This window comes from Cebus imitator, unplaced genomic scaffold (assembly GCF_001604975.1).
Source record: "Cebus imitator isolate Cc_AM_T3 unplaced genomic scaffold, Cebus_imitator-1.0 Scaffold48, whole genome shotgun sequence".
In the NCBI taxonomy this organism is placed as follows: Eukaryota; Metazoa; Chordata; class Mammalia; order Primates; family Cebidae; genus Cebus; species Cebus imitator.
The window spans coordinates 1,039,613-1,057,240 of NW_016107363.1; the positions used below are offsets into that span (position 1 = coordinate 1,039,613).

The following is a 17,628-nucleotide window of genomic DNA, read 5'->3' on the forward strand; positions in this document are numbered from 1 at the left end:
AAAAGCAAAATGCTTTCAAGGCCCTACATTCACACTGACAGTATGTAGTGCTCATTTAAATGATCTGAAAATGTAAAATGTTTGCACAAAATGTAAAAATGATTATTTTCTGCTAAACAATGAAACTTTTAACAATAATTTTTCAAAGCCCAATCCCCCCAACCCCCCTGGACAGAATGAAAGACATTAAGAAATTCCTTGGCAACAGAACTCTTGCAGGAAGACAGCTGCCTTTACAAGTTACATTTTTCAAATTATACATTTTTTCAATGTTCTCAGAGGTACTTCTTTGTATTATATTTTTGGAATACAAAATATTTTAAATATTTTAAATTGTATTTCATGAGTGAATAACAAAATGGACACATCGTGTAAGTTGCTGGCTGACAAAAAGATTTGTAACTCTTGGTGTCACCAGGCAATCCATCACCAATTGAAAACTGAATTACTACGAACCAAAAGGTCTTAATTTTAAAATACCTTATAAAATTACCAGCATTGGTGGTTTTCAACTCCTCCTCTAAAATTTTAGAAACAATATTTAGGTGGAAAAAGCAAACTCCAAAAAGTTCAACTGAACATTCAAGTCTTTTTAAAGAGATTCTGTCTAAGCTTAAAACTAGGTTCAGGCACTTTCAGTTTTTTCCATTAGTTTTAAACCACATCACATACTAACACTCATGTGCTCAGAGTGTACACACATGCGCACATACACACAATCACATACTCACTCTCACACATAAAATACTAACAAAAGAAAAGCAGTGTGTCACTTAGTTACATGTAGTCTACCGGGAAACCAGGGAAACCAGGCAACTAGGGAGAAGCAATGCCCACTTCATCTGTATGAATCCACTCCCAAGACATTAAAAGAGACAAAGACTTTCACAGAACAGAGGCATCCCTTAAACTGTAAAGGAGGCAGGTTCTAGAACTATTGGCTTGGCAGTGAACCACTTCAAATTATAAAAAGGTATTTACTTTTATTAATTAATAAATAAATACTAGATGATCTCAATTGTACCAAAACAGGGTATCAGAAAAAAAGACCTGTGCAAAAATACATATTTAAATATGTACAATTCATTTTTAACAAAATATGTCTTCTGAAATAGGGATACTTCCATATTTATAATAGAACAGGAAATTCCAAAATAAAGATACAAAAGTAGGTTTTGTATAATTCTTTGTTCATCATTGCAGCACTTTTTTTTTTTTTTTTGTAGGTTAAGAAAACTGCAGGAGTTGTCATGAAATTCTATTGGAAAGAATATAAAAATTATCTTGGTTTTAAATTGATACCAAAGTCTGTCTAGAAACAACCCAACCACTGCAAATTTGGTTTTTGCAAGTTAATTTAATTCAAAAAAATACTTCAGTGTTTTAAATGGTCTTAATTGTTCATAATAAAAAGTAGTTGTAGGAGAAAATAAAATATTTGAACAACAGTCTAAAATTTAATAGCACTGTTTAGAATAGGTCTGTTTGTGGCAGGCAGAATCCAAAATGGCTAATTTCCTAATCCCGATGTTCTGTGTGTTACCGGGAGGCAAAATGAAATTCAATTAAAACCTCAGTCTAAGAAATCAAATGTTCAATACTTGCTAATCTAAATATCTACATTATTCTGAATCAACTTATCGTGGATCTTATTATAAATTCCATTGCTAAAGGCAACTTTATTTATAACCATCAAGTCCCCTTGGCTCTGAAAATAAATTCTACCCATACCCCATTGCACTTGTCACCAAGGAATCAACTAGGTACGTTCTGATCCCCTCTCACCTCTTCTCTCTTTCCCCACTGGGATGGAAACCAGATTGATTTCTCCTAACTATGCCAAACTGGCCCATCTATGCTCTCTCCTTACTAAGCTCTCCTGTAGTATCATTTTAAAAACATTTACTGATTGATTGCATAATAATTGAACAAGATACTGCTCTCTCGTTCCTTTAAAAAAAATCAGTATTTTACATCAATTTATAGTTAAAGTATCTGCATAAAGATTTTGTTTTCTTACACAATAAATTCTGTAGCAATTCACATTATTAGGCTGGTAACCAAGTTTATTCATTCTACCTGTTGTTGACTTGAAATTCCCTGAAACTGAAGTTTGAAACCCAAGAATTGTAGGAAAAAAAGGATGTACTGACTGGCTCTCATCAAGCCCTGGCCAGAGCAATGATCAGCGCCTTGGAAATTTTACCCTGTGTTCGGCAACTTTGTGTGTTCTTCTAAGCAAAAGTGCCTGATTCTCTTGTCAGGAGCCTGCAGTGGTTGCATCACCCATTTAAAGGCTCCAGCTCATCCTCTAATTCAGTGACACCTTCTCCAAGCAATGCTGTTTTAACATATTAAGCTCTTTCTTTAGGGGTGAGGTACTAGAAAAAATATCTTAGAGGGCTCCAAAACTCTCAGGAAGATGGCTGGTATAATCCAAAGAAAGGAGGGCGTGTATCAGGGCAATCCTATACACAGATTACAATTCCGTGATATAGGATTTGGTCGGACGCACACATTCTCCAATTCCCTTCCCTTGGTGCCTGCTCTCGTCCCCAGCCACATCCAAATAAACATCTGGAGTGGCATGAGGGAAGCGCATACACACCCAATCCAAAAGCGTTTGAAGCAGAAATCTACACTTAGTCCCAGGACAGCATCCAAAGAGGAAAAGAAGGGTAATGCAGAGAGTGCCTTCAAAACATTTAAGTGTATCTAATAATGTCACTTTAAAAGGTGACTTTTAAAAATAGACTAGGTAGGACGACCAACCCAATCTGACATACTGTTTACCATGAAAACTTAAAGGATTAAGAAAATTTCATCTCTTTGGAAATCTTGCAAAAAGTTTTGTTCTCCCTATGGTGATTTTAACTTCCTTTCTCCCACCCTCCCCCAACCCAATTTGGCCTTCATTTCTCCAAACTAGCTTGCATTTTCTTTCTTCTTTTTTTTTTTTTTTTTATAATCACACAGAATTGCTTTTGTATCACGAAAAGTAAGCCTCCAAACCAGTTTATACTTGCTGTCTGGGCATCAAAAATTTCAAACCAGTTTGTAAGTTAGAAACTTCTGACAGCTTCTGTTCCCAAATTACTTTAAGGCTGGGCTATTTTGTCATGGTGCCTTAGGCTAATGTCCATTCATTCCTGGAACACTGCTGACAAAATCTAAAGCCTAATTCCCTTCTTCAGAGGGTTGGTCAGGATGCAGCCCTCTCTCCTCTGGAAGGTTTCTGGTCTCCAGTTAAGGTGCCTAACTGCTGGAGAGTGACCTACAGATGACAGTGTTTAAAACAATGGTAGTAAAAGGAAGGAGGGAGAAAGGTCTACAGTAACGCTCTTTCCAAAACATTCTTTTGCCCAGCCAATCTACTTGAAGAGTGGCTCCATGATATACTACAAGTTAAAAAACAAAACAAAAACTTCTCACAGATTGGTAGCAAGCAGTCCAGACCACTTTAACACTGATAAAAGCAATTCCGTGGCTGAACTTGATCCAGTGTCCTTTATGAGTACTCACTGCTACAGACATAGCTTCAGGGTAATCCTCGTTAAAACAGCCCGGCAGGTTTCTACCCTTGAGACCCACAGGAGGTTAGGAAAACAGACTCAAAGGCATCGTGGAGTCCAGAGTGCTGAGTGGAGGTGTAACTTGTCCTCAAAAGTGTCCGCATTATTCCTCCCCGTGCTGTTTTCAGCTGTCAGGGACGTGCCTTTGGCTTTCAAAAAAGATGGGGTGGGGAAATAATGAAAAGGTAAGTAAGTGTTTGTATACTGCACTCCTGATTCTAAACAAGAATATTCCAAAGGCTGCATGCTATTAAAGTCTCCATGAACTGAGTGATGCCAGAACGGTCAGCTACAGAATTTGGCCTTAGCTTTCAATAGCCTTCACTACTACTGGGCACAATCATTGCAGACTCACAACTGGCTAGAAGAGATGCAGGCCTGGGTTTCTAAGCTTAGAGAAAAGGCTCTTATGTTTGCCTTTTGGTTTTATTTACTGATTTTGTGTCCTTGAAGGTATTCCAGGTTGTTAGCTGAGAAAGGAACAAGGTCAAGGGCTAGCACACACAGGTGTGACAGTTCGCACTCAAGGCAGTGCCCCTGCTGGGGGATAGGAAACTCTGGCCTTCACAGTGGGCCGTTTTTACATCTGTGGTGGCAGGGCCCATGAACACACTCTCAGGGGTGCCTGCTCAACCCCGTCATCTTCTAGGCTTCCCTCCATGTCCCATACTTCATGCCCTTGTTCAGAAAACTTCAACTAGCTCAGTTATTTTTGTTTTAAAGGCAGCTCCCAGGAAACAGTGAGTAGAGGTCCCTACTTTTGTAACAGCAGCATTCTTTAAAGCGTTTTGGGGTCATGAGTCCCTTTGAGATTCTTATGAAAGCTATACGATAAATGAACAAAGACATAAAAATGTACAACACTTCTTGGGGTTCTGAAGATCCTTTGATCTCCAAGCAAGCACCCCTCTTCCTGCCCCAGGATTTGTGTAGCATAGTAAAAAGTATTCCTCTGCACAGAGAAAATTTCTCTCAAGCACAAACTTAAGTGGAAACTGATTTTAAGGAAAAAGCCCAAAGTTAGGCTGTTTGGTTTGTTCCTGTAAGACACAGTGCCACTACATGGTAAAAATCAAAGGTGGCAAAATGGCAGGTAATGCGCCAAAGATGGCCCACAGATATGTAGGTTATACCAGGTTTAAGAGAAAAAAAGTGTGTGTGTGTGTGTGTGTGTGTGTGTGTGTGTAGACTAAATTTCACATCCAAGTCCAGATCTGAAGCCTCTCCTTAAAATAGGTAACAAACGTCTGGAAGCAGCTGCTCCACGTCTCCGCATTTCTCTCAGGCACTGCCAATCTCTGCTGTGCCCCACCTGGCCCCTTCTGTCCTTTCTGTTACTTGTGGGCATTGAGATCAACACTCCTGTCTAAATGAAGACAGTGTGCTCACTAATACAGATATGAGATGGGCATTACAGCACAATGGAATGCCCTTCCCATGGGGATCACGTCTCCTGGGGACTCTACTCTCAAAGACAGTGTGTTGAAGAATGGGTACACCATGTCTTCTCTGTTTATACTGGATTAATGCTTATAAACTGTAATGAGTAGCTACAAACCAAGAAGGGAAAGCACACTTCTCATTTGTCTAGGAATCCCCTGATCAGAATGCTAAACAACACATAATAACTCAATGTATGCAGCTACTTAAGTTCACAAATATTTTCCCCATACCTTTGGCACTGGGTGTTAATTCAACCACATGTTAGAGGAAAATTATATATCACACTAAGAAATTTCTTGGTATTTTCTGATAAAGTCCTAACCTGGCTAGCATTTGAGTTAAGTTCTGAAGAAGAGGAAGGGGGGAAAAAAAACATAAAAAAGAGCCTCACATTTTAAGTCAGGGCTCTGGGGTGATGTTGCTGAAATTCCTGTTCGTAAGCAACGTGAGGAGATATCCTGATGAATAAAATAACAAGATGAGAGATGAGCTGGAAGTTAGAGCAAAGGAAGCTGGAAGAAACAGCTACAGGTGAGGTCAGCAACAGGCAGAAGAGCAGGGAAGAGACAAAAATACAGCCTAAGACAGAAAGTCATAGTTAATTATGAGTCTCACATCCATCAGCCACTTCTCTACTGATGGGGTTCATATGCAGACTTTTTAAACTATGAGCTTGGAATGAGATTTCAGTCTTCTGCTATGTCCATACTGAATCCTGTTTTCCTGCCTCTCTCAAAAATGGGAAGAGAAAATATGGAGTGAGATTTAACCAGAATATCTGAAATTCTTCGAGGGGGAAAATAATAAATGCTCTTTCTCTTCCCTTTTTTTTTTTTTTTTTGAGACATAGTCTTGTTCTGTTGCTAGATGGAGTCCAGTGGTGCAATCTCGGCTCACTACAACCTTAACCTCCCTGGTTCAGGCGATTCTCCTGCCTCAGCTTCCCAAGTAGCGGGATTATAGGCATGTTCCATCATACCCAGCTAATTTTTTTATTTTTAGTAGAGACGGGGTTTCACCATGTTGGCCAGGCTGATCTCAAACTCCTGACCTCAGGCCATCTGCCTGCCTTGGTCTCCCAAAGTGCTGGGTTTACAGGCATGAGCCACCGCACCTGGCCTCATTTTAAACCTTAAATCACCCCTTTCTGATCTTATCCCAGCTTTCTTCAGAGGAACGTTAACAGAGAACCACTATCCAGGAAAAACTGCCTGTTTCCTTCCTTAAAGCCTTGAATGGTACACACTTCAGAGTATCGGGACAACACATTACTGGCTATTTTAGAGAGGGACTCCCCTTCAATTCTGATTTTGCTGTCATGCCTGATGCTTTCTGCAGCTTTATCTACCAAAAACACATTACTGTAGTTTCTTTACCCAAGAGCATCTTCCAAAGGCACCAGATATTCTGGCAGAAGAGGCCTGTGTTTCCTTCATATGGCCGTGAACTCTCTCTCTCTTTTTAAAAATACATCATGAAGCTGAGTATCTGTTTACAAACCAACCAACCCAACCAAACACATTTCTGAGCTGACAAAAGATCCTAAGGGAGAGGAAATGGGCATTCCCATGGGGTTCACAGTCCATTTCCTACCTGATGAAGAAGGGAATTGTTCATCAGTCCTTGTGCCCCTGGGATGGTGCCTGTGTGTTTCATATGGACGTTGTTCATGGCTGGCACTTTGGCAACCTTTGTGGGTTTGCTGCTGCTGTTGCTGATGCTGCTCGAGCTGGGTGAGCATTTTCTTTTCTTTCCTATGAGTTTGTCTAGAGGAGTGTGTGAGTGGGAAAAACTGCCATGGGAGTTGACAGGCAGTTCATTGGATTGGTGAATGAATGGCCCAAGAGAAAGAGTGGAATCACTGCTGTTCACCATCACACTCATCCTCTTGATGGATTCAGCAGGGCTCCCGCTGGTGGGGCCTCTCCCTGACTGGTCATGCCGGGCGTTCACTGCGTTTGTTTTATTTGTCACACAGTTGAGGCCGATGCTCTGGGAAGATGTTACCATTGAAGGGTAAGGAGGCCCAGAGTGAGCCACACAGTTTTTCCTAAAAGACTCCATGGAATGAGAAGAAGAGGAGGAGGAAGAAGAGGAAGAGGAGGAGGAAGAGTGAACCAACAGTGGGGAACTGTTTTTGCGTTTCTTTCCTGAGCCGCCACTGGTACTGCTACTGGCATTTTGACAGTTAGTGCTGTTACCAGAAGACTCCTTGGGCCTCATAGACTTGCTGGATTTCAATTTCTGAGGTTTCCTGGACATAGGAGAGGAGGGAACCGAGGAAAGGCCAGAGGGCGTGGAAGGGGATGAGGATGAAGAGGACACTTGTCTGGATTGCATACTGCACACAGGATCCATCGCCCCTGAAGCAGCAGGCTGTGCATTTAGTGTGGTTCCATGAGCTGGTACCGATTTGCTATTTGGGGAGATGCAGGTGGACGAGAGCAGGACTGGGGATGTAGAGACAGTGGCTGCTGCCAAATAGCTGACTCCACATTGTGATGTCGGCACAGAGTTTGTCCGGTGAGGAATACGTGTGGAGATGGGTGAGGTGGTACTGGGCACTGGTGGGATTTTCCTGAAAAAATGAGAGGACAGTGAGTGACAATGACCACAGCCATTCATGGAGACTTTCGGATGGCACCCTCTTTGCTTATGACCCAGAGAAACCATCCACATCAAAGCGATGACTCTGAACCACAAAGCCAATCCTGTTACCTCTCTCATTCAAATTCTTTAATGCCTTCCTGGGGCTCTTAGAGTAATTGTGTGTGTGCAGCTCCCTGCTGCTACCGCCCCAGCCTCTACCTCTACCTCCACCTCCCACCCCCAACACCCCCTTCCCTGCTTCCAGCTGCTTATCTTCCTTATATTCTGAGAAAATGTCATGACCCAATACCCCAACTTCTGCTCATCCTTTAAGTGTTGGATTGCTAACCACCAACTCCTCTGCAGAGAGAGCCATCCCACGCTGATTTACCATTGTAGTCCTAGTGCTCAGTAGTGCAGAAAACACAGAAGGTACTCAGTAAATGTTGAGAGAATTCAGAAACGAATGAGAGAAAAGGAAGGGTGCAGCTAATTAATAGCAACTGCAAGGTCAGGGAAAAAAGCCCCACAGTTTCAAGGGATATTCAGCATGGTGTTATAACAATGGATTCTGTTAAAAATGTCTGGGCAAGGTATTTTTCAGGGGATGAGGAAATCATCTACATTCAAACCAGGGAGTATCTCCTTTTATTTTAGCCCTTAATCTTAAATGTGACAGTGCCACAATTTCAAAAACTTCTTTGGCAGAATTTAAGCTGAGGTGGCAGAAGAGAAAAAGGCCTGACTAGAAGGCAAGTGGCAAGACTGCCTAGATCCTGACTTATGGGGTAGCCCTGGCAGACCCGGCCACTACCCCAGTGAGAGAACTGGCCTAGACTGCTGCCCAGTGCTTTCCAGATGCTTTTAAAGACTACTGTTATTAATAAAATACATTAATGACTAAAAGTATTTGCCCATGCTTTAAAAATCCCATTCGGCCAGGCATGGTGGCTTACACCTGTAATCCCAGCACTTTGGGAGGCCAAGACAAGCAGGTCACTTGAGGTTGGGAGTTCGAGACCAACCTGGCCAACGTGGTGAAACCTCATCTCTACTAAAAATGCAAAAATTAGCCGGGCATGGTGGTGCGCGTCTGTAATTTCAGCTACACAGAGGGCTGAGGCAGAAGAATTGCTTGAACCTGGGAGGCGGAGGTTACAGCGAGCCCAGATCATGCCAACACACTCCAGCCTAGGCGACAGAGTGAGACCCTGTCTCAAAACAAAAAACCCCAAAACCCCATTTAAGGGTGCAGCTCTGGCCTGACGTCAGTGCTTCTCAACTCCAGCTGTTGCACATTACAATCACCTGTGGAGCTTAAGCCACATCCATACCAATTACACCAGAGTCTCTGCAGGGAGTGGGGACAGACATCAGTAATTTATAAATCTTTCCGGGGACTAACGTGGAGCCAAGGTTGAGAGGCTAGGCGCTCTCTGCACTACTCATAGAGGAAGGCAGCAGGCATTGTCATTAATTACCTGAAAGGTTGGTTAGGAAAGCTGAGTTTCTGGGCCCCATCCCAGAATGAATGCATCAGAATCTGCACGGCAACAAGGCCCCTGGGTGATTCGGGGGCATCCAGAATCCTGACTCTAAAGTCCAAGTGCTACTGCTCCCTGGGAGCAGCGGCTTCTCATGATCACCAGGTGGCTCAGGAAGCCAGAGACTAAAGACCAGACTGCCTGGAACCAAATCCTGAGGAAAGGAAAAGCCTTCCGGAGCAAGGAAGGATGTGGCTCTCTCAGAGAGGCAATTATAAATTTCTCTTAGAAAAGCTCTTTTAAGTAGTTAATTACCCTTTTGTGTATCAAGAGGCAAAGTAACAATACGTACTCACACTGACTTGTGTTTGCATAAATAAACTCTGTAGGGATACATCAAAAAATAATAAAAATGTCTGTGAGGACTGAGTAGAAAACCTACAGGTAGGGGACAGGAGGACTGAGCATTTTCAGTGTATGCCTTTTAATACTTGTATTTCCTTTTTTAAGCCAAATGACTGTATTACCATTTCAAAAAGTTAAAAAAAAAAAAAAACACCACCAACAAAAACCCTTTGAAAACCATCCCAGCCCCTTTTTAGGGGTATGGGATAGTGGTCCCCAATCAACAGAGGACAAGCAGTTCACAGAAATCGTAGGAGCTGGGCAGTGGCCTTTTGGGTTATGGCCATGCTGCAAAGAAAGTGCTAGCCTAATTTCACTGTTGGCCGAACTCTAGAAACTGGAGATTACTCTTTCATGCTCAATTCCCACTTTACTTACCTCCAATTTTACCACACAAACCCTGTAAGGAAGAATTTTGGGCTGAGCCAGTAGGATGGGACTTGGACCTCTTTGAAAGTTTCCTTGAGTGCTTCAAAGATGTCGGGTGAGAACAGTTCTCTGGGTGAGAAGTGCTGAGCTCCCCGCAGCAAATCTCAAGGGCTGCCTGAAAAGGCCGCCAGCACTCCTATGTGGGGTGGCATCATGCAGGAAGTTCCCATCTGCCCCAAACCTACGTGCCAACTTATTACTGGGCAACACGTCTCTTGTTGCTGTATTGACTTTTTAAAAACCAGTGGTTGTGCTCATGGAAAGGGTCGGTTTCCCTCTCCCTGGAAGTAATGGGTAAGACAGGCAGCCTTCAGACAGAACAGAGTAGACAGCAGAGTCGACCCTATGACCCTGCTTTTTAAAAAGTTCACAACATCAAGAGGGAAGTCTCACCATCCAAGCCACCAGGAACTGAAACTATCTGGCCCAAACTGTTGGCCATGAGGCACATACCATCATAACGGGTATAAAACATTCAGAAGTCCTTTCTAAACTTTTAGGAGTACACTAAACCCATAGTTTCATGAGCTCAGTGTGCTTTCCAAGTTCCAGTGAGTAGTCTGAAGAAATATAAAGTTGAGATTTCAGGTATCTTAGGGAGTTCTGATGTGGAAAAAACCCTGCAGAACCCCCAAAACCACTCCCCAGATTCTGTGTCTAAGCAGGGACAACGTTCCTTCATAAAGAGGAATCTCTTATCCAGTAAGAACCAGGAAAAAACATGAAAAAGAAAAGTAGAGTAACAGTGCTCTGGACCTGGTCCTCTAAGGAAACAAATGTTAAGTCCTACTAATGATCATGGAGATAGTTCTTCGGTTTGTGGACAATCCAAGGCCTCCCAACAGTGTCTGACTTTAGAAAACCAAGGCAGGGAGGCAAATGAATGTACTGGCAGAGTCCATTTAAAGAGGCACTAATAAATGATGCCCAAACAGAGGATCTGGGATGAGCTGATTACTGGACAGTCACCTTAGCAAAGCTTACTATTCACCAAAGTCAATCCCATCAAACACTAGTTCTCCAAGATGTTCCTCTAAAAAAGGTTCCAAGGTCAAAAGAGCCTGGGACATGTTCCACATTATACATGACATTCCCTGCTTCAAGAGTTACAAAGCACAGTGCCAATTAAAGGCTCTGAGAAGTGCTGCAGTAAAAAACAAAACAAAACAATTTTTTCTTTTTTTTTCAGGAAAGGCTTTAAAGTTAAACCTTTTTAGCCATGGAACTCTTCTTCCACTTAAAATCCTGTTTGGGAAGTACAAGCTACACAGTACCACACAAGGTGTCTTAAATTGCAAACTGGAGCACATGGCTCCTCTACCTTTTAAAACCTTCAACTGAAGCAATTCTGTGTTACCTGGCCCATGCTGGTTTCTTGGACCTCATCTTGTACCATGCTCACTTTCTTGCTGTCTCTCAAACAAGCTGTCTCTTCTGACTCAAGACCTTGACACAGCTGCTTCCTTCTGCCTGGAACCCACTGCTGTGCACAACCCAGAGACTGCTCTTTCTCATCCATCCTCAGTTCAAAGACTGCCTCTTCTGACAGGTGTTCCATGAATCCCCCTGGCCTGTATATTTTCAGCTCTGTACTTGAAAATAAGTTACCTCTAAGTTCAATTCCTGGCCCTACCACTAACTTGCTGCATGACACTGTATCTCAGTTTTGTTACCTATAAAAAAAAGCAAAACAAGAGTCGGGGGGAGGCTATAATCATGGTCACCTGACAGAGAATTGTGAACGTTAAATACATTTAAGTTGTTTGGTACATAGTTGGCTCTCAGTAAGTATTGGTGATTGTTATTGTTTCCATTCTCTCCTTAGGACAAGCTATCATCTCCTTACTCTTCTGTAGACCATTTTTTTCTCCCCTCACTGACTTCCAACTAGACAGTGACCTCCACACATGTGACAGTCCTTCTGCTTTGAACCCCAGCACCCAGAACAATACGTAGTTGTGGAACGAATGAATGAATGACAAAGCACCTTCTTCTCAGGGCCAAAGGCCAGCTTCGTTTAGATAAGCCTATCTTCATAACATCAGTTTCACAGGAAATAAGACGACAATGCAGCACTGTGTAAAGTCAGCTCCTCTCCCAAAGAACAACAGGCACTCACTTCCATAGCTGTGCATTCAGATGCTTCTCCACCATGAGGTTGAGGGCGCAGCGAAGCCGGTTCCACCTGGAGTCAAACACGTAATAGCCTCTTCCAATCTGCCGACTCCCAAATGTGCAAAACTGCAAAAGAGAACATAGCCGCGTGCTTGCTGACTCCCACACTGGCATGCCCCGTCAGGGTTCTCTCTCCTTCAGCAAAGGAGCTAACCAGGAAAGACAGAACTGCCTCTGAGTACCAGAGGCTGTGAAGCATGAAAGTGACAATGCCTAGCCCTGAGTGTCATGGAAGAGAAAGGGAAAAAATCATGAGACGTCCCCAGTACCGACTGTGTGCTGCCTCCGGGGCACCCTGTTCTGAGCTGCTCTCACATCATGACCGAGTCCCACACATATGGGCATGTCAAGGTCCCTGGCGCGCCCCTCTGCAGTGCCCTGTCCATGCTGCGTGGGGAGGGTCAACGCGGGGGTAGACGTGGAACTTACAGATGCTGGCTGAGGATGATGACCTGAATAATGACAGTCCAGTTTTTCAACAGACTCTTCTTTGTCATCGCCTTCGCCCTCCTCACTGGATAACCGAGAAGCTGGCTCAGTGGCAGGCAGGGGAGGGTGTGGAGATTCATGGACTGGAGGAGGGTCAATGGGGGCACTCCCACCTTGCTGAGCAGGGCAGCCTGGAGGCCTTGGTGAGTAGAAAGTGCAGCACGGATCAGATCACACACCTGGCAATCAGCCACCTTAACTGAGATACAACAATGTATCCAAAACAGCCTAGGGGAGGCCTGGGTTCCACCACCAGCACTGGGGGAAAACAGATGCTGATCCAGGTGGCTTGGGAGTAAAGTTCTCTCCTGAATTGCAGGATGTTAAGTTCAGCTGTTTGCCAGATATAATCAAGGTAACTTAGAATAAATCCTTTCTATTGCCATTTGGGTGGTTCAGATCCCTCTTCTATTCTCCCCCAAAGAAGGGGAAATACATGTGGAATTTAACAGAATTCTTTGATTTCTCTTCAAATTTCAACTGGATTTGGTTTACTAGGACAATAAATGAAACAGAGTCATCCTTCAGTATCCACTGGGTCCAGGACCTCCCGGGGATAGCAAAATCAGCAAATCCACAAATGTACAAAGTGGCCTGATATAAAAGGGTATAGTATTTGCATATAACCTATGCACATCCTCCCATGTATTTGAAATAATCTCTGGATTACTTTTAGTACCCAATACAATGTAAATGCTATGTAATGTATTGTTTACAGAATACTAACAAGAAAAGAAAAGCCTATACATGTTCAGTACAGACACAATTTTTCTTTCCCCAAATAGTTTCAATCTGCAATTAGTTTAATCCACACATGCAAAACCCATGGATACAGAGGGCCAACTATAATTCTCAAAGTGCTCTAAGATAACCTAGGAGAGACAGGAGGTGACAGAAGAATAAGGTGGTATTGCCACTTTATGTGGATAGCTTACAGCCTCTTACTCAAGGGCAGTAATGTGTTTTTCCTACACCCTTAATGGCCTCATGGGTCTGGAATTAAGCTTACATTTTTCTAAATGCAAAAACTTCAACAAGGAGATGACCAAAGAAAGGACTTGGGAAGGAATCTCTGGCCAGAACCTAACCACACTCTGGGGAGCCTACTCTGATCCAGCATACTGCACAGAAACCACAAGGCTCATGCTGGGATATGCTCAAACAGACACCTGTGTTTCTATGAGGGAGGTGCTTCCACCTTTATGCAACCATTTTAAGGATCAGACATGTGAGGCTGAAACAGTAAGTACTAGCAACCAAGGGCTGGCACATTCCTCAGCAGACGCTCTTGCTGCCAATAAATGCCAACACTGAAGCCCCTTTCTCTACGTCTTTCTCTTTCCCTTCCCTCTGGAAGCTAGGTAGTCTTTACTTCAACTTGGTTCAACATGTAAGCCCAAACATACATTCCACCATCACTGTCTCTGAGGTATAAGTTCTCATTAAAAAACTCTGATCCACTGTTTATTCTGCCACTAAAATGCTAATACATGCTCGGACCAAAGCCCCAAATGAATGAATGAAAAAACGCATTGATAAATGGATGCTGTAAAAACCCAGGCTGAATGCCTGTCCCCAGCAAGAATTCCCACTGCTATATAAAGACAAATGAGAGACACTGCTGCCAAAGCCATGTGAAGTGTTCCCATCACTAACCCATAAGAAGGACCCAATTTCTGCCTGCTCAACAGGGTTGAGGCACTTGATGTTGAGCAAGTATAGACCAGGTAACTCTTAATTATATTCCACTGCTTGCATTTACAACCAAGAGGAGCCCTGGTTGAAACTTAGTGGTGCACTCAATCTCTTCTTTTTTTTAAAGCAAAACTCCCTTAAAAAAAACTATCTCCACAATGAGCCTGGGGTATGTTTCTCAACATCATGATGATACTGAGGTTTTACGATATTTGCAAGTCTCATCTCTGAGGGAGGGAGAAAGAGTTGGAGGGCTTGGCTTACCTTGGAAGACTGGGGGTGTGAGGTTTAGGTTTACTAGCTACAAAAGGCTTTGATTCGGAAGGAATCACTCCGTGAGGGTTTTGGTGCGGCTCCTGTGACGTTCTAGGAGGGGCAGGATGCGGGTCCCTGAGAGGCTGCGGTGGTTGCTGAGAGTCCGGATGGCGAATCAATTCCTTTTCCCTGGTTTTGTTTTTGTGCTCGGCTAATAACACATCAAATCGTTTTCTTCTACCCTGGACAGCCCTGCGCTGGGTTAAGGAATGTGTCTGCGGACCAAAGACATACAAAAATTGAAGAATCTCATTAATAATTTTTGGTCTGCCTTATATCCCAAAACACCATTCCCAATTAAAAAGCAATCTAGACCATAAGCAAAGTGCAAGGTTATTCAGCACTTGATAAGCTAAAAAACTTAAGGGTCCAATCTTTTTTCCCTAGCTAGACCAAAAGCACACATTCTAGGCTCTAAATGCAAAAGAATATGGAAATGTTATTTCCATCAGAAGAAAAAAGAAATGTGAGCTGTGACACCTGGTATGAACTAAGTGTAACCATTAGTGACATATGACAAGTACTCATGTTTTGTGACATAATAACAATTTGGTTTTGGGGGCTCTTATCAACTCCATTAGAAAAACCCTCTTCAGACCATTTAAAAATCTGGATGTTAATTTAAAGAAACAATTATTCCACAAAACATGTATCAGAAAGTGTTCTTTTAGTAACTTCCAAAAAAGCAATTGCGTCTCTCTATTCCAAATGAAAATGCCATGTGTAAAGAGAAAGTGGCCCAAAGCATTCTGCAGACTGCCACAGCCAAGGAACACTGGATAGAAGATGAGGCTGGGAAACGCTATGAACAGGAAGGGAGACAAAGTAATCGCTACAGATACTGGCTATGGAAATCAAGGAAATGGGATGGACAACACCCCTGGGTCTTCAGACAATGTCTAATTTCAGAATTAAGAAACGAACACATAGAGAAAAAGGAAAGTCAAATTATGGCAGTGTTTGTCTAAAGAAGACAATCAATACAAACCTGTGGTTGAAGCAAACCTTATTAAAACAAATGTGCCTGCAGTCCAAACACATTTCACAGTTACTGGCATTAAAACAAAACAAAAACAAATAAGCCTATTCCATTGCTAACAGAAGATAAAAGTTGAATGTACAGGTGTGAACTGGTCAGAGTTGGGCAAACCTTATTGATAATCAAGTTCCATCATGTGAAATGACTTTTCAGGTCAAGTTAAACCTGACCATTCCATACTGCTGAGTTCTCAGTCTGTACAAATGCAAGGAGACACTAATCCTGAGGAGTGGACTAGTTTACATGAGCTACAGTGGCCCTAACCACATATCCATAAACATACATGAATTCACCCACATTTCCTTCTTTTATATTACAAAATACTGTAAAAGTGTGTGTCTGCCCCTACACACAATAAAAATGTATTGGCATATTTGCTACAACTTTAGGGACTTAAAGGGGGAATTATGCTTCTAACTTCCATTTTCGGTTGACTAACACAACCCACCTCCTTACGACACACTGCAAACTATGTCTACTTAAATAATCTAACCTGGCACACATAAATGTGTTTAGCTTTTTACATTTTTACTTGGTTTTCTTTAATATGGAAAATATTCATAAGAAAGTAACCTAAATGAAGACAAGGAACTTTGTTTTGTTTGTGTTATACCAACATCTAGAAGAACATCTGACACTGAATAAATGCTTCGAACAAAAAGTTTATAAAAATAATGGCCCTCCAACATGTGTTGAAAGAACAAATGAACATAAAACATTACTGGTACACCTGCGTGTCTCTCCAAGCAGATGTATAAACCTCTCCTCAGCTTGAATGTCCCCAGTGCCTAGCATAATAAAGCCAAATAAAGAAAGCAGGCAGACACAACATTTTCCCAGCTCATTTTGAAGAGGAAGTAGGGTTTCCACTGAGCTGTGAAGAACATTCCAAACAGAAATCCAATGGAGGTTGCCCAAGGCTCACAGGATGAAGACTGACTTAGTAACTAGACTCAGTGGCCCTGCACACTCTTAAGACCCTTGCTAACTGCTCCCTGCTCTTATGGTCCCACGTAACTCTCCCTCCCTCTTTCTGTTCAACCACCTGGCTGGCTTTAAGGTTTTAAGGAATTTGCTCTGCTCCTGTCACAGAGCCTTCACACATATTGTTTCCTCCACCTCTCCTGCCTCTCTCATCCCTCTCTGAGCAGATAAATTATCATATTGATTTCAGCCCAATGTTCCTATGGCAAGAAAGGCTTCCCTGGCCAAAATTCCCTGTTGCAGGCTTTCACAACGTAGTCCTCTCATATTTTTATAACTCATCAGTGGTAATTTTATACTTATTTTGGTGATTATTAATCTCCATCTCTTTCATTAGGCTATATACTCCACAAGCAGAGGGAACACGTGGTGACTGTGCTAAAACCTTTATCCCCTGGGACCTAGAATAAGCGAGGCCTATGCTCACAGATGTATGTAATAAAAAGTTCTACAACGAGTGAGTGGACAAAGGCTACAGGAGTCACAAATCTCTCTGCATGGAAGGCACAGAGGACGTTCAACAGCATATTAGACAGATGAAAAAGTGAGGAAGGGGCAGTCAGGGTGGCAGACAGATAATAGAGAATGAGTAACAGGAACAAATACAGGCAAATTCCCTGATGGTGAAGAGAGCAGAGAATGTTCTAAGTTTAAGACAGAGAGACCTGGCAGCAATTTGGGAAACACTCAGGGTAGGGACACTCAGGGTAGGGACACAAAGGAATCTTTAGCCCCACCAAGCTTAATAGATTCAGACCAACGTTAAGGCAAGGAAAGGAAAAAGAACTGACAAAACAATAAAAAAAAAAAAGTCAAGGTATCCTGTAAAAGGGCAGGCCTGGTGGATGCTGCATTTTCTACCAGTTCTATGCTGATCTCATGATAAGGTGGGGCTGAAGACATATTAATGAGATGACAGGTTTCACCCCATGCCACAGAGAGTAATATACCCTTAAAGAAGGACAATGGGAACACATATCATTTAAAAAGGAAGATGGGAGGAAAAGTG

At 42.6% G+C, this 17,628-nt stretch overlaps 1 protein-coding gene across 11 annotated transcripts in view; it reads right to left on the reverse strand.

Annotated features, from left to right (window-relative positions):
- Positions 1-805: 805 nt before the first annotated feature.
- The window catches only part of ATXN7 (ataxin 7), a 136,331-nt gene continuing 119,508 nt past the window's right edge, over positions 806-17,628 (reverse strand). For 8 of the 11 annotated variants that reach the window (XM_037738031.1, XM_037738032.1, XM_037738034.1 and 5 more), the window contains 6 exons: positions 14,546-14,811; positions 12,527-12,725; positions 12,042-12,163; positions 6,609-7,593; positions 5,407-5,473; positions 806-3,721 (listed from right to left, as the gene is read on the reverse strand). In XM_037738031.1, the coding sequence (XP_037593959.1) occupies positions 3,612-3,721; positions 5,407-5,473; positions 6,609-7,593; positions 12,042-12,163; positions 12,527-12,725; positions 14,546-14,811 (1,749 nt within the window). In that variant the 3' untranslated portion in view covers positions 806-3,611. The remainder of the gene's footprint in view (positions 3,722-5,406; positions 5,474-6,608; positions 7,594-12,041; positions 12,164-12,526; positions 12,726-14,545; positions 14,812-17,628) is intronic. The other 3 variants (XM_017527352.2, XM_037738036.1, XM_017527355.2) reach the window with 1 other exon arrangement.